At 41.0% G+C, this 22,295-nt stretch overlaps 1 protein-coding gene across 3 annotated transcripts in view; it reads right to left on the bottom strand.

Moving 5' to 3' along the window:
- The window catches only part of EDEM3 (ER degradation enhancing alpha-mannosidase like protein 3), a 1,015,437-nt gene that overhangs the window by 237,630 nt on the left and 755,512 nt on the right, over positions 1-22,295 (bottom strand). For all 3 annotated transcript variants that reach the window (XM_044085305.1, XM_044085306.1, XM_044085304.1), the window contains one exon: positions 15,249-15,405. In XM_044085305.1, coding sequence (XP_043941240.1) covers positions 15,249-15,405 — 157 coding nt within the window. The remainder of the gene's footprint in view (positions 1-15,248; positions 15,406-22,295) is intronic.

Below are 22,295 nucleotides of genomic sequence, written 5' to 3' on the forward strand. Positions count from 1 at the left end.
GTCAGTGGGCATCTAAGGTATAGATTATTATTTCTCCTCATACCTCTCAACCTCTAAGTGCAAGAAATCTGGACAAAGCCTGACATAATTGAGGGACAAACACCCCAAAATAGGGGCACATTTTAAATACCAGAACAACAGGATCTGTGTTAGCATGTATTTCCTAAATTATATGAAGTCTGAAACTCAAATACATGTCATTATTTAGTGACTTTTGTCTTTCCGTTACCCAGTGACTTCTCAGAAAAACACATTTTATGAAGAAAAGACAAAAATATGAGGGAAAAATCTTGACATTCTGCAAAAATCTGGACAGCTGACAGTTATGTCTCTCCCTCATTTTTAACACCAGTAAAGAAAATGGGGGAATGGATAATTTGCCTTAAAAAAACTTGGATAGTACATTGGGCATAAAAGACAGATTAGCTCTCAAAAAACCATGTTCTTTGGAAGATGAGATAGGGATGACTCACCTTAACAGCTTGCAACTCAGATACTCTTCTTGCAGTTGTAAGAGCAATCAGTGAAAATTACCTCACGTCAATCAGGTTAGTCGATTCAAATGCAGCAAGTTTTAGCTTCTCTAAAACAAAATTTAGACCCCAAGAAGGGGCCATAGGTTTTCATGGAGGCCTCTTACATCACCTTTCAAAAAAAATTTGATATTAGAATGCCCTGAATGAGGAGGATCCATGGTCAGACATGCTGAAATGGCCAATAAATAAACCCTGATGAGTAATAAAGGCCATAGGAAAGTAACTCTCATAAATATTGTAAAACCAGAGAACAAGTAGCCATGAATGGGTGCTGGTTATGTTGTTGGCACCAACTAGAAAACCCTTCCCTTATGCGAATATATGATTTTTTAGTAAGAGGCTTTTTGACTTCATTAAAACGTCTTCAGCAAACACGTGCCTAAAGGGAATCAACATCCTACCATCCATGCAGTCAACTGAAGCTGACTGTGGCCAAGGGTTATCAAACACCCCTGTTCTTGTGTGAGTAGATCCAGTCTGTGAGGAAGTTTGTGGTAATTGCTCCTAGCTATTTCCAAGAGAAGGAAGAACCACTGTTGCCTGGGCCATAAAAATAGTTGCCATGATGATCTTGAGCAATTCCTCCTGAATCTTCAATAGTACCCTGGTTATCAGTGGAAAGGGTGGGAAAGCATACAGGAACACTCCTGCCCAAGAAAAAGAAGGGAAAAGCATCCGTCTGCCAGGCCTTCTTGCAGCTTGGAGCAGAATCTTGCCAGTTGTTTATTCAGACAGTACAAAAATGGGTCTACTTGTGGAACTCCCCACAGATGGATCAAATTTTGGAAGACCCCTGATCTAGTTTCCATTTGTGAGTGTCTGCCTGGTCCTGCTCAGCTTGTTTGTCACACAATATTGCTTTGATAGAATGAAGGATGCCTGCAGAGTGAGATGGTGCTGTGAAGCTATATCCCAAGCTAACATGGCTAGTCTGCAAAGGGGGTATGACCTGGTTCCCTGCCGTGAAACTGTCAAACAAATTGAGGTCCTGGAGACAAAAGATGATGCAGAGAATTGAGTGAATTAATCAGTGTAAGCATTTCTTTTACATTAAAATGCTTGCATCTGTCTTGGGTGCCCCACAGACCTTGCACTACTACCCTTTTGAAACTGCTCCCCAAGCAAAGTCTGAGGTGTCTGTGGTGATTAACTGCTTTGGAACAGGGAAAGAGATCAGACCACCTGAATTTAAGAATATTTTTTCTCGGCCAAGTAATTTCTCTAATGACAAACCCCAGAACTGGGATTTGAAAAGATAACAGATGGATGTTGATGCCGGGAACAGAGAGACTACAGATACCACTCTTTTTTATACGGAGTCTTGCCTTGCAGTGACCAAAGTCTGAGTGGAAAACCTTAGAAGTAGATCTAGCTATAGGTACCTTTTTCATGTGGAAAAAAACTAAGGTGTCCATCTGACAACCCAGGAACACAGTCCTATGTGATGGGAGTCAAAAAGGACTTCTGAATGTTCTCTTGGAATCACAACTTGTTTAAGAGATCTCTCACCCAAGTGAGAGATTCCTGACACTTTGAATAAGCAAGTCATCTAAACATGGAAAAAGAAAATGGATACCCTGTAGTCTGCAATGAGCTATAACTGGAGCTGGACAATTTTTGAACACTCTTGGTACAGTGGATTGTCCAAAGGGTAAGGTAGAGAACTGATAATGTGATCCAAACATGCAAAACCTTAAGAAACACCTGCTGTCAGGATGAAAAGAAATGTGATGAGCATCTTTTACATGTAGTGTTATGAATATTGAATGATGAAGAGGTAATAGACTGTGGAGTGACATCCTTCTGAAGTTAAGCACTATCACAACCAAGTCTAAATGAAAGATCCAGAATGAGTCTCCAAGCATTTTTTTTCTTTGGCACTGAAAACATCCTTAAATAACCTTTCCCAACATGGGAAGAGGAAGGAGGAATTTGCTCTATCACTCCCTGGAACAGTATGTAAAAAAGGACAGGTGGAAATGAGACTGATGTCTGGTGGATGAGGAATAACCCCCTGGACGAGGAATATCCTCGCACTGCCATCTATAAACATGATGAATAACCTTCAGAACCCATTTGATTAAAATTATCTTTTGCCAAAGAAAAAAAGGGGAGATTCAGACTTTCAGGAAGGGAAAAGGGACTGCCAGGGTGGAAGGAGTGAACAAGGTCCCTTAAGAAGTCAAACTGACTAGTTAGACTGTCCTTGGTTTTGGGAGCTCCTGAATTCTTTTTGGAAGGCCCTTGCCATTTTGCCAAAACCTGATGAAGGGTTAGAGAATGCCTTAGAAAATCTGAAAAGGAAGAGCAGAAAAAATGTAGATATTCCCTGATTTAACTTACCCCATTTGAGCACCTCTGCAGCAAAGGAGCCAAAAAGTGAATCTTTAGCAAAAGGAGAACATAAAATCTCATTATTCAAATCCTCTTGGGAGGTTCTGAGAATGCAGCCAGGCAAACCTCCTCAAAACAGTACCAGAAGCCATAACCCTGGAAGAATTATCAACAGTCATGCACGTACTGTAAACCATATTTCTCAACTGTCCAGATTTCTGCCTCATATTTTTTGCCTGATCCTCATAAAATTTGTGCTTTTCTGGCAAATCAGTGAGGACTAAAGTCAACAAAAAAATGCTAGACATTTGAGTTTCAGACTTCATTCTCTGAAGAAAATGCATGGTAACACAAAACCGTTTATTCTAGCAATTTTCTAAGTTTATAAGAGCAATATTTAAAATATGTTCCTATTTTTGGGCCTTTGTTCCCCATTATTTCTGCCTTTGTCCAGATTTCTTGTACTTAGAGGTTTGCTGTCAGTAGTACCTAGTACAACAGATTTTAACTCGCAAGAAGAAAATGCAGGCCAAACATTCCTCTTCCTTTCACAATAAGGAAAAAAACATATGCGCCTGACAATTTAACATTCTGAAAATCAAAGTTGCAGAAGCATACATTACATCCTGTACCCATCAATAATCTTCCCGTCCTTATCAGAAAGAGTCAGATAGGAATTAACTGTTTAGCAGTAGTAGTATTAAATAAAGGTTTAGCTGCTGGGTCAGGTTTAGGAAGATTGCATAAAAACTTATAAAAGACTAAGGAACTTTATACATTCTCTTTGCCTTTTTTTTAGGGGCAGCAGGCTAGTTATCGGGAAAATTACAGGAAGAGAAGCACACATCCTCCAAAGATGACAGAACTGGAGGAATAAGTGTAAGTTCAGGAACTTCTTTCTGTAGCTCATAATATTTTCTGAGTACCTGATAAACCTCAGTATACTCCCACTGAAAACAGACACATTCTGGAAATAGTCACAAAGACAGAGGGACCCCAAAGAAAGAATCAGAAATTGAGCTCTCCTCAGATCTGAATCAGAAAACAGTGGAGAAAAACTGTATCCGTCCTTTCATCTTCCTGTCCAAGATCTGAATCTTGAATCTCTTCAGGAAAAGAGGCATCCCTCTTTCTTTTACCGGAAAGCAATAAATAAGAAGGCTCAATAACCTGAATACAACCCTGAGCCAGACCCTGTAAACTACTGCTGTCTAAGGAAATTTAAGGAGGAACAGATAGACTTTTAGTTTTCTGTTTCTTTTTGACAATAAACAAATTGGGACCAACAGTGTTAAAAATGGCAGCAGCTGCTTCCTCAGGGATAGGCACAACATTCTGACAAAAGAAGGAAGCTCTCCCTTGCCCACTGAGAGGACCCCAACAGCTGCAGAGGGTGTGGCTAACCCCTGGTCCGCAAAGGTTGTAGGTGCTACACTAGAGGGATCCGGGGTAAAACATTACTGATCGGAGACAAAACAAATGGACACAGAAGAGTCACCCACCTGTGTCTGAAGGAAATTGTGAGCCTGCTGTGGTGGCAAAGGCAGTTAGCTTACCTTTTTCCTTTTGTGGCTGGAAGAAGGACTGATCATGGGGACACTAGTTTGTTCCATGGTCAAGCCAAAAATGGTGCCTCTTTTCTGGTGAAAACAAACAGCAAAAACAAGGAAAAATGTCATGTCTTTAAAGGTAATTTTTTTTTTTACAGAAAAAGACTGTAAAAAGCACTTAAACACCCAGCCAGCCCCAAAAAGTAAAATAAACTCAATTTCTCTACAGAAAAAAAAATGGTTTTCAACCACTTTAAAACTGAGAGAAATAAAGTGTTCTCTCATTTAAAAATACAATACAGTCTTGTGACAGTCCATTAAAAGTACAAACTACTACCTTTAAAATAACTTTCCCAAACAGGAAAGTATTACTAAACTTTTTTTAATGGAAGGTTTTTCCCCAAAGGGAACTTATCTGCCCAGCAAAGAAAGACCACAAGCATACCATCGATCCTTGAAACCCTCTGAGGAGCGTACTCTTTTGGTGTCAGGAAAGCTCTGAGACTTTTTAGTCAGCCCAGCTTCAGCTGATTAATGGTTTGGGTACATGAAAGGTGCCCTGAAGCTTTGGACGCTAGCCAGCTGTTATATCCTGCAGGATATAACCCATGTAGCTAGGGCTACTGCAGCAAGGAATGGGAGCACCACATTCAGTGTAGATTACAGAAAACTGAATGGTGACAGAGTGACAGGCTTATCACATGTCTAGGAGAGATGAAGCCTTACAGCAGCTGGTTGGGGCTAAGCATTTATCTACTACGAATCCGAATAAGGGTTAATGGCAAGTGTCCCCAAAACCCTCGGCAAGGGAGAAATTAACTTTAGGGGTTATATAAGTTCAACAAAATACACCAGCAACATTCCTGAGAGTGGTGGATTCCATTTTATGCTCTTGCCTAATAATGAGGTATTGCAATTTATATTTATTCTGGCATCAGTAAGTTAAACATGTTGAGAAAATGAGCAGGCTAAAAAGGGCAGGGTTAACAATAAAGGCAAACAGATGTTAAGTAGGACTTGCAGAAATGTTTTGCATTGGCCACCAGATTGGTGGTGGCAAAATCTAGCCTAAACTTGCCAAGATGGAGGCTATTAAGACATGTTCTACCTCTGTCACCAAAAAGTCAGGTAAGGGCATTCACAGGGCTAGTGGAACAGTACAGAAGTTTGTACCTCAGTACACCACAATAGTCCCTCTGTCTACAGACCTTTCCTGAACAAAAATCATGTAAGGTTGTCTGAACAACAGCTTGTGGCCTTAGTTGGGTTTCTGATTACAAGCAGGAATTTATTATGTGGCTATATGCTTTAAACCTATGTTCTGATAGTAATACTTATGTTATTCCAAGCAACATCAGCATCCAGCAGTACATGTCAGCACAGCTACAGCTATCACATCATGCTTTGAAGCTTCCAGCTGCACAAGGGATGAATCTTACTGCAGTTGTAAAAGAGGAATGTTTGAGCAAAGTGCAGGCTCTCCAAAAGCTTTAAACATACCTGTAATTACAGAAAAGTAATGGTGATTACTGACACCAACTGCTTAAACTGGTTACACAGGGCCAGTGGCAAAACAGTAAATTATTCAAATGGAAATCGAAAGTACAAGCCTACAATATGACAAACTAGCAAGGAAAGTTGCCAATAATGCAAAAACAGATGGTCTGTAGTGTTGTTGTTGTGTCTTTCGGCTTTTCCCGGTTAGGGGTCGCCACAGCGGAACTCCGGTCCGCTAATGATTGGCAGTTGATTTTTACGTGCTGAGTTGCCAGCCCTAATGCACAACCTTCAACGAAGGTACGCCCATTCACGCATGTCTCCACGCATAAGACGCTCTAGCTGAGAGTCGAACAGTCAGCATCTTACTGTGAGGCGACAACGCTACTGCAGCACCACCACCGCGGATGGATTCATCTTCTACTTGAGTTCTTGTTTCTTAGTAATGATCAAGAAAGCATGTTTGAAGTCTAGAAGGAGGGTGGGGAACTATAACAAAAAGCTGTATAAAACCAGCAACTATGTTTTTTTTTTTTGTTTTTTATGCAAATGTTTTGCTGAAAAGGTGCAACAAAATGTAAAGAAGCGACAGAGACTGGAGCTGTTTTTTTCTGTGGAAACAGGCATAACGTTTAATTTCAAAACACTTTTGTGCTTCTAAGTAGCTGTTTTCTACCATTAATGCATTAACTCACATAGTTGGAACTTTCCATAGGTTCATACGGGTATACTAGGCTAACGACCACTGGGTCTTTATAAGTCTGTCCATGTAATCCAAATGTATCACACTAGTTACTGTACCTTAGAGGTTATTTTAAAGGGTGTGTTAGCGCATGATTTACTGGCTGCCTCTGTCCATTACAGACACAGATGTCAGACCAGGGATGAATTTCCGATTTTCCATCCACTGGTCCAGGTTGCACTTGCTTATGGTTAGGAAGCCTATTCAAGAGAATGGGGATTCTCTGAGATACTTAACTGTCCCCTCCAGCATGTCTCATTTAAGTAGCAAGCAAAGTGTAAATCCTTAGATCCAGTAGTTTTTGTGATGTTTATTTTGCAGACAAGCAAAAGGTCTACCAGATAGGGATCCAAGGATACTTTGTACACCAGGCATAAATCATCAATCATTAGTGTGTAGGAAACAGAGTACAAAGACAGAGCTTTAAGGCAATCTCTAGAGGACACTACTTTTACTCTCTGTATTTTCTTTGTGAGGAACCTCTCTGGATGTTCCAGTTGTTGCATGTGCCTGGGCAGATATGTACTGAAAGGGGCATTATACACAATGATGGATGTGATGAGAGCTGAATACAGTGGGACAATGACTTCCCTGGACCTAGATGCCATGCCCTAACTTACAAATAGAGTGACAGAGAATGATTTTCTTACTACTTTAGACACATATTGCTCAAAAGCCAGGTTACTGTCTACATGAGTCTACAAACCCCTGACTTCTGTGTCTTTAAAGGTGTTTTATCAATGAGGTAGATTCCCTGGGTGGCACCTTCCTAAAGGGTATTATTATGCGTTTTGTTGCATTTGAGCTTTAAGCTGTGGCTTTGGCACTAGACCTTTGTCTTTGTTAGACCTTCCTGTAAGAAGTTAATATTTTGGGGGGTTTCTGTGACTGCTCTTAGCTTGGAATCATCCTCAAACTTGGTAAACCAGAGGTTTTTGGCATTGGCCTTGACTTCTGAAAAACAGATGCCAAACAGGAGAAGACCCAGCACATAGCCCTGAGGGACTCCACTAATGACCAACCTCTTGGTGGATGTGGCCTCTCCAATCCTAATTTCCTGGGTCCTGTCTGTGAGTCAGCTGCCTACACAGTGAATTACATAGGCTTTTATGCATAATTCCATGGATTTATTTACAATGCCTGAGTGGGGTACTGTAATCAAATGCCCTAGCTAGATCAAGGTAGGCAGTATATACCATTTTGCACTCATTTGTTGCCTTGTTGACTTTCTCAAAGCAGTCCACCAGGTTCAATAGGCATGCCCAGTCTTTGATGAAACAATACTGGGTTCGGTCTAGTATCTGAAGGTTTCTAATGTCATTGTTAATCATTTCCATGATAATTATTTCCATGGATTTGCATATGAGACCAGTAGGACTAATGGGTCTATAGTTCCTGGGGTCCATTGGTGGTCCTGCTCTTGTGCAAAGGAATGACCATTGCAGTGCTTCATTCAAGTGGCAGGAAGCCTGTCAGAAGGCTATGGCTGAACAGTGACTCCAGTGGTCATATTTTAGGCTACTAAGGAGGGATCATGGGATATTACTGGGGCCCACTGAAGCTCTATTCATGGCCTTAGAGAGTGTATCTAAGACCTGCTTGCTACTGATAATTGGAGGAGTTATGTTAGCTGGTGTTTCCTGTGGGAAGGGGGGCTGGGTGATGAGAGGGGGGTAAATCTGGAGCTGAATTTGTAATCCAGATTTACTTTATCTCCTGGATCCTTAAACATGGCTCCATTTAGCACCAGTTCATCACACTGTAAGCTCCCTTTGAAGATTCAGACAAAGATAAAGAAGGCCTTATGCTTGTGCTTGGCCTAGGATGCTGTCTTTACCTCAAAATTTTCTTTTTAGGACTTAATTCGTCCTCTTGGTTGTCTATTCAGCTTGATGACAGTTTTTATCTTTTTTGGTGTTGCACTGCCTAATTTTAGCATGACTTTTTTTTATTTTGCTGTACAACCCATTTGATTTTGCATTCTACCGGGGTAGTTTGTTTTTTTTGTGTTAGTTTTGGGCTTACTTCTTGAAGGCCCAGCAGCCTCTCTGCAATCAGTGACATGGCCATACAGAGCTTTTGTGAATAATTCCACACAGGCTGCAGTGTTATCTGGGTTTGGAGGGGCTTGAAATTTACACAGGTTATCATTTACTAAAAGTAGTTTGCCTTGGTGTAATTTCTGTTACAGGTTTGCTAGGGTTACAGAATGGATTCTTATTTCAAAGGGGACTGTTTTGTGGTCTGACTTTACCAGAGAGGACATGTCACTGGGGGGGGGGGGGGTGTGTTCTCCCATATTTGTGAGCACTAGGTTCAACATATTTGTACATCTAGTGCACATATGCACTAAGTGGTCAACGATGTTTGTGTTTACAAAGTCTAGGAATCTCTGTGCCCCTAAATCTTGGGTCATGCAGGATTCCCAGTTTATAGAGGGATAATTGAAGTCCCCCATGAGTATGGTATTTGGCTGAATGACGAGCGTCTCCATTAGGTTTAAGTAAGGGTATCGTGGGACATACAGGGTGACCTATAGCTTGCTAAGATATGGTACAGAATTTTATCTATGGTAATCTACACATGGAGAAACTCCAGGGCGTTATCTTGTTTAACCAACCTAGAGGTATGCTTGTTATTGCTGTAAACAGAGACACCTCCACCTTTAGTGCTGGTCTAAATGTGTGGAAAGTGCTGAAGCCTTGCACTGTTGGTGTACTCTCTGTGGCTTTAAACAATGTCTTAGTAACTGCACAGATGTCCACATTCTCCAAGGTGAGAAAAGCTTGGAGAGAATGTAGCTTCTTGTTTAGATTCCTGCCATTTAGAAGCAACTCCTTTAGATTTCCTTTGGTAGATTTTATGTTGGAAGGTTTGTCATTTTGGCATTGCTTAAAAAAGGCTCTACAGTGGACAAAAATGTTTTAGCCAATATTCAAAAGCCTAGAGGTCACAGGTGGAGACACTCCTTTGCAAAGTAATGTGGTTTCTTAACAACATCCAACCAAACTGACAACTACTATATTCTCCTAGAATGGCACCAAAAACTTAGCCAGTTATTAAAGTCAATCATCTTCTGTTCACATTGTGGCATCATCCTTGGTGAAGACAGAATGCTGCGCAATGCTAGGCACATAACCACCTGTGACACATAGTCTGAGGGGCTCCATAATGTCTCTAAGAGTCTAGAGAGGTATGTCTCAGGTCATTTTCACCTACGCTGTGGCTCTGGCAGACAGGGGCACAGGAAAATAATTTTCTTGGGTGGCAAAAGTCAGGGTACCTTTTTGGCTAGGCTTATATAGGCCCTAGGGCCACAGCCTAGTACCTACCTATGAACAAGGACTATGACTGAATCATACTGGTGCAATGAGTATGAACTGAATGCATCCTGCCTCCTGACAGTCAACTGATTCCTATTTTCTCCTTGTTCAGAACACCTATTGTGTGGACTTGATTTATGGCTAACAAGGGATAATGGAACCACTTGTCTTGACATAGGAGACGGGGTGCCAAACAGGACTGTACTGTTATAAAATCTCAGAAAACAAACCTCCACAGTTTAGGTGGCGTGCATACCTTCCTACAGAATCTAATCCAGCAGCCATTTTCATTAAAGCTTGTAGCTTGAAGTCAGTATCCAGGAATTATCTGTTACCATACATCAGTGAGCTCATTTCAATTTACTAAGTTGTGGTAGGCAGTTTCTATTAATTCGACAGCTGTGTTTAATGTTACAACTAGTTAGCTAATTAGACAGTGTTTTTCTTATGGCATCTATCCAAATCTTGTGCGGTGGTGCTGCTGCGGTAGCATTGTCGCCTCACAGTAAGACGTTGTCCTGTTCAATTCTCAGCTAAAGTGTCTTCTTTGTGGAGACGTGTGAATGGGCGTACCTTCATTGAAGGTTGTACGTCAGAGCTGGCAACTCGGCACGTAAAAATCTACTGCCAATCATCAGCGGACTGGAGTTCCACTGTGGCGACCCCTAACTGAGAAAAGCCGAAAGACACAACAACAACATCATCTATCTAAATCTTGTGACATTTCTCTGTGGAATCACATCTGTATGCATATATAATTCTCAAACCATACTGCCTATTTAAGTAAATAATTGTATTTATTTTACTAGAAAGGTTTGTTGCCTATACACATTACATACTTCAGATATAATATATACAGATGGGTGCAGTTCACTTGGTCGACACTAGTTTGTGTGACACAAGTAAACTGTTGTACGTTTTGTGCAACAGCTATATTGGTGGTATTCCAGTTAGTCAAAAAATGCATATGGTGGGCCAGGGAATTTGTGTGCAAGTGTGAATGTTTTAGGGTTACGGTAGATAAGGAGACACATTTAGTGCGAGTATGAGTGTCTTAAGGTTAGGTTAGGGGGAGAAGAACTAAAAAATAACATGTAAGGTTAAGCTGTCTGACAAACAGTTTAAAACGCATTAACTCTAATACTATATCCTGCTTAAAGACAGGCACAAACGTAAACCTTTTTTAATAAAATGAAACGTGTTTTTAGTTCTTCTCACCCCCTCCCCCATCAGTAGTTCCTTGGTTTTTGAAAAGAAAGAGTACACCACACCTTGCTGCCTTATGACTTCTGTTTTCAAGAGAGTTTGTGAGGGTAAATTCAGACGTTTCTTGAAAAACAGTATTAAAGTAAAAGACAACTTAATGTCTGAAGAAAGAGAATCGTTGGTCCAAATTAAGGGCAACAAGGAGATCTGTGTTATGAAACCAGTTAAGGTTGGGGGGGGTGTTATAATGGATTTCTTCCTTTATACAAGTAAGATGTTGGATTTATTATGACACATCTATATACTGTCAAATGTTATGTCTTTTATGTCCATTTTATAAGTATTTGCATTTTGTATATATGCACTGTCACATTAAATGCCGCTACACTTGTTTTAAATAAGGGTTTTTATTGGTTAAATACCTTTTGAGAGGTATATTTAAAAAGATTTGCTTCCTGTGTTCTGTTTTTATCTCTGATGATGCCTTTACTGAAGGTGAAAGTACTTAGAAATTAAATTATATCTGTTTTTTTCAGCTGTGCTGTTTCTAGTCCGTTCATTGTCAGTTGTGGTCTGCTGTGTTTCTTTTGCCACTGAGTATTACCTTACATTGGGCAACATATGGGTGGTTACATTCTGAAAATATCTTTGGATTGGATGAAAGTAAAGAGGGCAGACATGCTAAGACCCAAAGAAACGCAGTACTCAAACCTTTACATTTTTAAGGGGACCATCTCTTATTTGGCAACTAACCAACAATTCTATGACCACAAGGGCATACATGTATGAAACTGCCACCCTGAACCTTACAAACTCTACAATACAAAGAGATCATTGAGCTCCAAAATGGGATAAAATCTTTCCTATTTCCTAATAACAAGGAATGGTTATCTTCTGACCTGAACCTGGAAGCATCATCTCCATTACTTATTAGAAAAGATGGATTAAACTAAGAAAAGATGGTCCAATAATGGAGGAAAAAGAAGAAAAAAATGAAGAGAGAGTTCAAGATGAGTTCAAGAGTGTTGCCATTGCAAGTCGCATCTGGAACCCAGTAATCCTGGATAAAGGACATATTTCTACAGTCATCTTCCCATACGGAGTCACAACTGGGAGAAGGTGTAAAACACTGTAGATAGACTAAATCAGAGACCAAGGCTCTTCTGGGAAACCCTACATGGTGATCAAAAGGAAAGAATCTGCTACTTATCAAACTTGCACTGCCGATTCAAGGGTTTCCTCTTAAAGAATGTAAAGGCTATTTTGAAAGCAGGCAGAGAGGGATACATACTGTCAACTAGAGACAGAATTCCTACTGAAGGTCATCAGTGATTTTTCGAGTTAGGCTCTCCAAGAAGATTTCCTCTTTAAAATAAGTCCCTAAATATGTCTTATTCCTCAAGGAAGTAAGACGATGGTCTAAGTCAAATAAGGCAAACTTGCACAGACTCAAGTTTGAAGATGCAGTCTTAGTTACTATATCAGCCATATCAAACCTGCACCTGAGGACACACACTAATTACAGAGGTCACGTTAAGAAATACTTCAATAGCAGAGAATGCTGTGGACATGGACAGAGATATTGTTTTACAGGGCCTGATCTACAAGGTGGAATGGAAATGAGTCACATGAGAAAGAAAATTAAAAAAAAAAATGTCAAGAGTGGTAAACTTACAGCTTTACCAAAACAACCCTTATGTTGAGTGGAATGAGTCACCCTCAGGATGCTTCTCTAGAAGATCAGCTATTGCTAGAGCAGAATGAGAGAGATGGTCTATTTCTTTGGGCACAAAGGCCTCAGACAGCATGCCTCCAACATCAAAAAACTATATCCTTGAGGAAGGACCACTATCCAAGGGGAAAATCACTCAGGATTTCAGCACAGACATTCCTAAATAGGCAATCATGATGATCTTGATTCAAGGACAGGAATATGATGGCCATTCTGATGTGAATTTCAACATTCTCAAGGTTTCCTCAAAGGAGGGATTCTCTGGGAGAGGACTGACAGAGAAACAGTTGTCCTTAGTTTCTGCTGAATGAAACTGAACATTCCCAGATACTGTAACAGATAAGGACTGAGATGGTGACGGGACTCCTCTTACTAGAGAGAGTACAGGGCTAGCACTGATCAAAGGTGGGCATGAGCCTAGTGAAAACTGATTATCAAATGTACAAGGCAGCAAAGGGGATCAGCCTGCAGTGGGAATGTGCATGGACTAGGTCAGGAGTACTGAGAGAGGGATGTACTGGTGCCACTGACATAACCAACAACTAAACTAGGCAAAGGCCATTCTTCCTTTTTGGCTGTGAAATAGTGATTCAGTTCTTTGCCCTTGCATGGAGATGGGAGTTTTCTAATCCTGTCTACATGTGTCTTGTGGAACTGGAACAGGCATATAACTCTGTAACCTAGAATGTCTTGAGTGAGGTGCTACAACAATATGGGGTCCTGAGACCACTGTTCAGTGTTGCAAATTTCCTGCGTTTGCTAAGTGAGAGATGTGTCTGCATTCCTGGTGTCAAATTAAATATTTTCAAGATGGGCCCATGACTCCAAATGTGGTGTGCTTTGTCAGGATATCAAGGTACAGTCAAGTTTTTCAGAGTATCGTGACATAAGGGCTGCATTTCTATTGTTGGCACATGATGTTGCCCTCTTGTCCTCAACTGGAGTGGTTTACTGCTGACTACAAAATGGTTGGGATGAGTAATAGCAGTGCTAAAATCTGAGGTTAAGGTTCCATCCTGAGAAAGTGAGCTCTGCTCTTTGCATGTAATGGTGGGGGGAACAGCTATCATAGGGATAGGAGTTGAAATATCTCCAGTTTTAGTTCAAGAATGAGGGTTAAAAGGGATTGAAAAGTTTACTAGCAGGTGGGTGAAGTGGTGACATTACTGTAGCCACTGTAATGGACTGTGCTAGTGAAGCCGCAGCAGAGTCCTACAATGACACACTCAATTTACCAGTAAATCTATGTCCCCATCTTCACCAATGGTCATAAACTATCTATGACTGAAAGAGTGAGATCATGGATACAAGTGGTGGAAACAAGACTCCTTTTTTGGTTGCTGGGCTCATTCTTCGTAACACACTGAGAGATTCAGCAATTCAGGGAAATCTTGAAGTAAAGCCATTATTCCTCACGACTGACAGAAGTCAGTTTAAGATGGCTTGGACACCTAGTGAAGATGCTCCTTCTGCGCTTCACATGAAAGTTATACTGTGAGGAGGCCATGAGACAGATTCAGGACATGTTGGAGAGATTATTGGCCTGGGAATGCCTTTACAACTCCAACAGGGACTGAAGGCTGCTGTTCAGGGACAGGGAAGTCTGCCTTCCCCTGCTCAGCTTGCTGTTACAGTAACTATTATCATGACAAGTGGTTTGAAAATAGCCACATGTTTGGCTAGAAAAAAAATAGTTTACATGGCTTTGGGGGGGGCACATCTCACCACCACCACACAGCAGGTTGTAACCACACTTACTTTAATTTAATCAACTCTAAGCTTCCTAATGCGTACTGGATGGGGGGACCTTCAACACTGCCACTTCTAGACAGATTTTAATCAGTTTACCTCTTGAAATAAAAAAGATGTGGATCACATTTAGGAACTTAATGATACATGACACAGCAGAGATATAGCATTTACAGACACAAAGGGTTAGCTGCATGTTCTCAGATCAGCTGTGTTTTAGCTTCCCTGTTCTCCTACACCTCACTGGATACATTCTGGATTGCTGATAACAGGTTTGCTGACAAGACTAGCATACACAAAGACTTCACCTTTTGCAAGAGACTTTGGTGTGTTTATATCCCCCCACATCCCTCAAATTATTTAAAACAAACACTTACGGATCAGACTGAATATACACCAAATAAGGTTTGTGGAGTGAATTTATGCTCCCTGATGCAGCATCAGCAGCATTAGCAGATCCTGAGTACCCTGGATGCCTCAGAAGTTGCACTTTATTTCAAGAGGGCATCAAAGATGAGTCCTTAAATTCATGGAAGCACAACAAAAGATGGGTTTCCAGTCACAACCACTCCTTCTTACCTGGCTGGCATGCTGCACAAGTTGTACTCTTCCATCTTTGAGGTGAATCAGAGTGACACCCATTCTCTTCAGTATGTCTAGATGCTCTGGGTTATTGGCCATGAAATCCCGAGCTCTTAGTGGAGGCCTGGGTCCAGTACTACTAGGACTTGATTCACTAAACAGGTGCAGAAAAGTTTTACTCTTAGAATCCATTAAATTTAATAACAATGTACAATTTAAAGCCCTTAAAAATATCGTATCATAAGTCATTGCTTTATTCACCACCTCCATCACCACTATCACCACCATAGGACACCAACTAAGCAAATTATAGGCTGGTTGTTTCTGGCAGTTCTTAACCATAGTTCTAGTACACTTTTTTTCCTTTACAAGGCATGCATGATTAAAGTAACAATAACTATCCTTGTCTCCTGTTATTCCTTGCACCATACCTCATCAAACTGGTGCCTGGGAACTCCACTTTAAATTCCTATACAGTAAGTAACACCTTAGAAGATATTAAGCAATTTATAAATGCAAAATAAATACCTGCAAAAATGAAGATTTATATATGTTTTAGTTCTAACCTCCTTGTTATGGCCCTACACGGACAACAGCCGTCTTAACTCGCAAACAATCCTTAAGATGAGGAATCAAGACATGCACCTTATATCAGGCAAAAAAAAAAACACAAAGTCGCCCAAAACCAATATCATAATAATGAAAATTTGACAGTACTGTGATTTTCCATGGATCTGTACTGTGTTTATGCAGAAAAGCAGTGGAAGAAATTATATCATATTTTATTGCAGCAGTAAGGTAAACCAGGGCTAGAATGAAGCCAACCTTGCTACCTATGGGTGCTGTTAAGACCAGGAACCCTTAAAATATACAGCAACATAATTAATACACACTCCCCAGTTCTCTTATTGCACTTAGGAATTTTTTTAAGTATGCATAATGGAAAATACCTTTAAATTGAGTTAGAGAAATAAGAAATTATATACTGATGCCTTGCCAATGTGACCTCTAAGAACCAGAATAAAATACATACATATACCTGTGGACAGTGTTCTTGAATTGCATGGATTATGCATTCCTTCTTTCAGCTGACAGTCAAGTAGCATGTTTTGAAAGGAGGGAGGTGTCACAGGTATTACTAAAGTTATACAGCCTAATGGTAACTGGCTAAGAGTGTCATGTGATGAAGACAGTCTGCATGTGTTCAGTAATGGTGCATGACGATGGGTTCTCCAGATGTCTGCGTCTTAACTGTGTAGTCTATACCATTATAACACAAGAGGTCATGTAGTGTCAAAAGATAAAAACATTCAGACATCAAGAGCACATGGTGCCATAACAATTATTTGTGGGACTTGTTGCTGGTTCAGCACTCAACTTTGACTACAGTTAATTGTTATGTATTAATTTCTGCATTTTCTCTGCTCTTCTACATGGTGAAACAGTTATTTGAGATGTTTCCACAGTTTCACAGCATAAATGCAGCTGAACTCTAATTTTATTATTTTTCCTTACATAAAGTTAAAAAAATGCTTTTAATCACTTTGATGGACTTTACCTCATATCAGCTGGTATCTAGAAGAAATAAACAACACCATCACTTTGGCTCAAAACATCTTTCATCTATATGGTAACTAGACTAAGAGTTGGACTCTGGACTGAAGGGCTACGCTGGATCTATATGCAAGTGGAATAGTTGGTAAACCTGAAAGGTTTCAGTGTAGTATTCTCATTCACATTGCAAGTGACGATGCTATCACAGGACAAAACAATTTAAGACAGGAGCAAAACAAGCTAGCAGTAATGACAAGTAAGTTTCAAGATTATTGTGAGACAAAGATAACATTTCCTTAAACACTTTTTTCATTACAAAATGAAGGAGCTCAAGAAACTGTGGATAATTGTTTAACCAAAGTCTGGAAGAGAAAGAATAGGTTCATAGGTTTATACTAGGCTATCTGCCCTAAAGCATTTATAAGCCTAGCCCAAAGTTATGTGGCTTACGCCACCCCTTATGTTAGAAATAATGTGCCCATTAGTTTGTTGTGCCTCTGTCCAGCAGTGACACAGAGATGATTCCCGGGGTAAACCTACGATCTCCCATCCACCGGTCAAGATTTCTCTTGAACAGAGCCAGCGAGGTGCTCTGCCTCACATGGACCGGGATTTTATTCCACAGCATGGGGAGTCTCTGGGTGATAAATCTATCCCTCCAGCACGTCCTACTTATATCCGTGCTAAGGTTTAAGTCACTTGCTCTAGTGGTTCTGGTGGATTTGGATTTTTTGAGGTGGAGCATGTCCATTAATTCCGGGTTGGTCATGGCCTTGTATGTCAGGCACAGGTCACCTCTGAGCAGATGGTATGTAACTGAATAGAGTTGGAGTTTCTTCAGTCTGGCAGTATATGACAGGTTTTGGAGTCCCTTTATCCTTTTGGTGAGGAACTTTTGGGGTCTCTCCAATTGCTGCAGGTGTCGGGTGAGATGCATCCCGAACGGGGCATTGTACTCGATCATTGGTCTGATAAGTGAAGAGTACAGGGGAACAATGACCTCACTTGATCTGGATGTGAATCCCTTCATGATCAGGTGGGCAATTTAGAAGGTCTTTCGAACCACTTTAGCAACGTGAGTGTCAAACGAGAGGCCACTGTCAACCTGGGTACCCAGGTCCCTGATAACCTCTTCTGTGCTTAGTGGGTTGCCATCTATATGGTAGCTTGGGGTTACCTTGTTTTTCCCGAAGGGTATGACTATACACTTTTTTGCGTTTAACTTCAGGCCATGGCTCTGGCACCAGCTATCAGTTTCCATGAGACCCCTCTGAAGGATGTCTGCGTCCGATGTACTATCCACTATGGCACCCAGTTTGCAGTCATCCGCAAACTTTGTCAGCCATAGTCCTCCTATGTTTGCCTGTACTTCTGAGAAGTAGATGCCGAACAATAGGGGGCCAAGGACTGAGCCCTGTGGGACACCACTTGTAACCTGCTTGGAGTCTGACATGGCTCCAGCAACTCTAACCCTGTGGGTTCTGTCCTTTAGCCAGTTTGCAACCCATCTTGTGACATATGGGTTTACATTTAAGCTGGTAAGTTTCTCTATGATACCCGAGTGGGGTATTGTGTCGAAAGCTTAGTTGTGTAAAATCTTACCATAACAACAGATGTCCTTCTCTTCACAGCTGCAGTATTCTTAACCTAAGGGGGATCTCCCGCATGAAGGTGACCAGACGTCTTCCAGTATACAAGTCTTATACTACTGTAGGGTACATGGGATGCTGCACATAGGCTGCTGTCAGACGTAGGCATAAAAGTGATGTATGCACGTACCATCCTCAGAATTGAATACTCCAGGAGGAATACCAGACTAAGGATATAAAAGGTTAGTACATCCATGCAAAACAATAGACTGGAGGAGGAAGGGAGGAACAGAATACTTGAGCAGTGAAGAGGACACTCTGGATCTGACAAATCCTCCTACATACAATAACTGCCTCCTCTTCATCTGACTCCTCCCCCTAGTACACTCCTCCTACATTCTCATCTCATCCCTCCCCAAATACTTCCTCCTCCAACTACACCCACCACCAATTTTCTCTCACCTATTGGCTACCACTTAATCCCACCCCTTTTCCTGGCACATTCACTCTCCTTTCTCACCATCTTCTCTTCACATACAAAACTGCCCCAGAAAATCTAAATATACCTTCATCATCTCCTCACCCACCACATTTACCTAACCCCTCTCCAGGACCCATACTTCCTATTCCAACAACTCTTTACATCAACTTATCTTCTAATACTTGTCAATTCCCAAACATGTTCTTTACTCCCATCTCCAAACACTGCTCTTCATTACCTGCCTCTCCTCATATCACATACCAATTAATACCCTTAACATCCCACCTACATCCACTCACTGAACATTAAACAGTCATACTCACCTCTCTTCCACAATAACTCCATCACTCTTTCATAACACTCACTCACTCCTACACAGGATAAAAATACCCCCGTATCTCTTACCACACAAGTTCTAAGCATAAATATTACCTCCAGCATCTCCATCCCTAACACTTCTCTACTCACATAAGACAATACTCTGCTCTGGGGACATACACCCCAACCCTGGACAACTTTCCAGCCCCTTCACTATCAACCCTACTACCCAACCAACACTCCACTTCCCTAACATTCCTACCAAGCACTTCATCCTATACTCACTCAATATACGCAACATCATGAACAAAATCAGTGAATTCCATGCCTGGATGGCCCACTACTCTCCAGAAATAACAATCACTGAAACCTGGCTCACACCCAATATCTTAGACAACACATACCTCCCAGATGGTTATAACATACTTTGACTTGACTGACCTATCAAAAAATGTGCAGGAGCAGCCATAATATACTCAGACTACCTGAACCTGTCCCCTGTATCTAACTCCTCCCCCTCATTTCGCCCTGTTGAACTCTTACTAGCTAGCTGTAAACTCAACAACCACAAAAACCCTAACAATAGCTGTTATATACATACCCCCGGTGACAATATACCTATACTTGAACAAACCCTCACCTGGCACACCCGCAACATAACTAATGAAACCACTCTCCTAGGAGATGTCAACATTAATTGGCCATCATAAATCTCCAACTCATACATTAACAAGCTTAACAACTCCAGTACTATTACAGACCGGATTCTAGTCTCCAATCCTGAGCTATATCACAACCCTGAAACTCCACCTATTTCCATTAGTGACCACTCACCAAATTTGTGTCCAAAGATTCCACCCTCACCATCAAAGGCCACACAAATTCAAAGACTGTCGATGCCTCTCTAACTTCTATCCTGAAACATTTAATAACTTGCTTTCCTCTGTTAACTGGATCTTTCTCTCATACCTCCCTCTAAACGATGCTGTACAAAAATTTAATTCCATATTTTTAGATATACTCAACTCCTTTGTCCCCTCCATACCATAAGAGCCAAATCTCTCTGCTCCCCTTGGCTATTCAAATCTACACTCTCTCTCATGCACAACAGAGACAATGCCTGGAAACTTTAGACTAGGACTAAATACCTCTCCCATCTACAAACCTATAAAGAACTTCACAACCTCACTAAAAAAACAGTTAACTTTGGCAATAAAACCTTTTACCACAATCCTCAGACTACACATCACACCAACCCCCAAAAATTCTGGAACACTATCAATCAAATGCTTCACCCTGGTAAACCAACAAAACCAAACACCTGTCAACACAATACCCCCTTGAAACAGCCACCTTGTTTAATTCCTACTTTATAGACTCCCACCAGTAAACTAATACCAAGATCAAACTCCTCTAACTCCACCAACACTCCCAATACCTCAAACCAAAATAATTCCTTCTCTCTAAAACCTGTTCCTACCAGCTACATTAAACGTTTCCTACTTGACCTTTAGCATTGCTCTGCCTCTGTCGACAAATTACATGCACTTTTCCTTAAGCTAGCAGCAATCTCCATGGCACACCCTATTTCCATACTAATAAACCACTCTATATCCGAATCCACAGTCCCTTCACTATGGAAACAGTTTTTTACTATACCAATCCACAAATACGGAAATTCTACTGAACTAATCAAACTACCACCCTACAGCTATACTCTCAAAAAATACCAGAAAAATGCATTCATAAGCAAATCATGGATGATTTACTCCAAAAAAACTACTCACGCCCACCCAACATGACTTCTGCCCTAACCACAGTACCTCTACAGACCTCATCTTCTTTATCCACTCCATTTCCCTAGCCAAACATAACAAACTTGTTTCCTGTCTCTTCCTAGACTGCTCTAAAGCTTTTGACACTTTCATCTTACACTCCTCTCCAAACTCTCTGACCTCAACCTCTCCACCCCTACCATTTCCTGATTCACCAGCCACCTCTCTAACAGATAACAATCTGTTAAATGACTCTCCTCACTATCTCCCTTCCTCTCCATCAAAATGGGCATTCCACAAGGTTCTATTCTTGGTCCCTTACTGTTCAACATCTTCACTAATTACCTCTATACATCCTGCCTACAAACTACCCTCATCCAATACTTGGACGACTCCACTATTATCACTACCTCAAATTCCCTCTCAGACCTGCACATCTGTACCCACATCTCCTTCAACTCAGTTGAAAAAATGGTTTACTAACAACCAACTAATTCTCAATCCCCAAAAGACCAAACTCTTGCTATTTCTCCCAAAATCACTCACCCACCTCAAACCCACCTTCTCAATAACACCACTTAATAACACCATCATCAATGTCGAAACTTACACTAAGCTTCTAGGAGCCATCATAGATGATGAACTCAAATTTCACCTACATGTCCACTACTGTATAAAGAAAACCCACCAAAAGCTTGGTCTACTCTACAGAAACAAAAAATTCCTCACAAATGACTCTCACATCTCTCTTGCTTATGCCTGCCTTTTACCTAGCCTCTTCTATAGCTCACAAATCCTAACCAACTTACAGACTAGCCCTACTAGCTACAGCTGGGGCTACCTACAACAAGGCAACAAGGTGTGCAGCAAATAAAACCTCCTACTCCCATCACTGCAATTCTCTCAAGGCCTTAAATTGGTTAGAGTTCCCTCACAACTACTTATCATTCAGAACATCCTCAATAAACCCTCTGCTTGCCCTGGCATCTCCTCACTCATCTCGCTTTACACACCTGCTCGAAACCTCAGATCTGACCAACTTCACCTAGACATATACAAACCTAAAAGATCAATAGGCAAAAACATATACAGTTACTCTCCTGCCCTCACCTGGAACAAACTTCCCTTGGCCATACATAAAATATCTCACAAAGAAGAATTCAAGAAAGCTCTCAAAAGTACAGTTGTGTACCTACCATAAATGTAGATGTTCGAGTGTATTCACTGTTGCAGTCATTACTCTCGACTGGCAGGCTACCCGCAGTAGGCCAGAATTCCAAAGTCTAGGTCCAGTGTCAGTTGCTGTCGCCTCTTCCCTGACGTCAGT

Source organism: Protopterus annectens, chromosome 10.part0 (genome assembly GCF_019279795.1).
Source record: "Protopterus annectens isolate FY-2018-M chromosome 10.part0, PAN1.0, whole genome shotgun sequence".
Classification (NCBI taxonomy): domain Eukaryota; kingdom Metazoa; phylum Chordata; order Ceratodontiformes; family Protopteridae; genus Protopterus; species Protopterus annectens.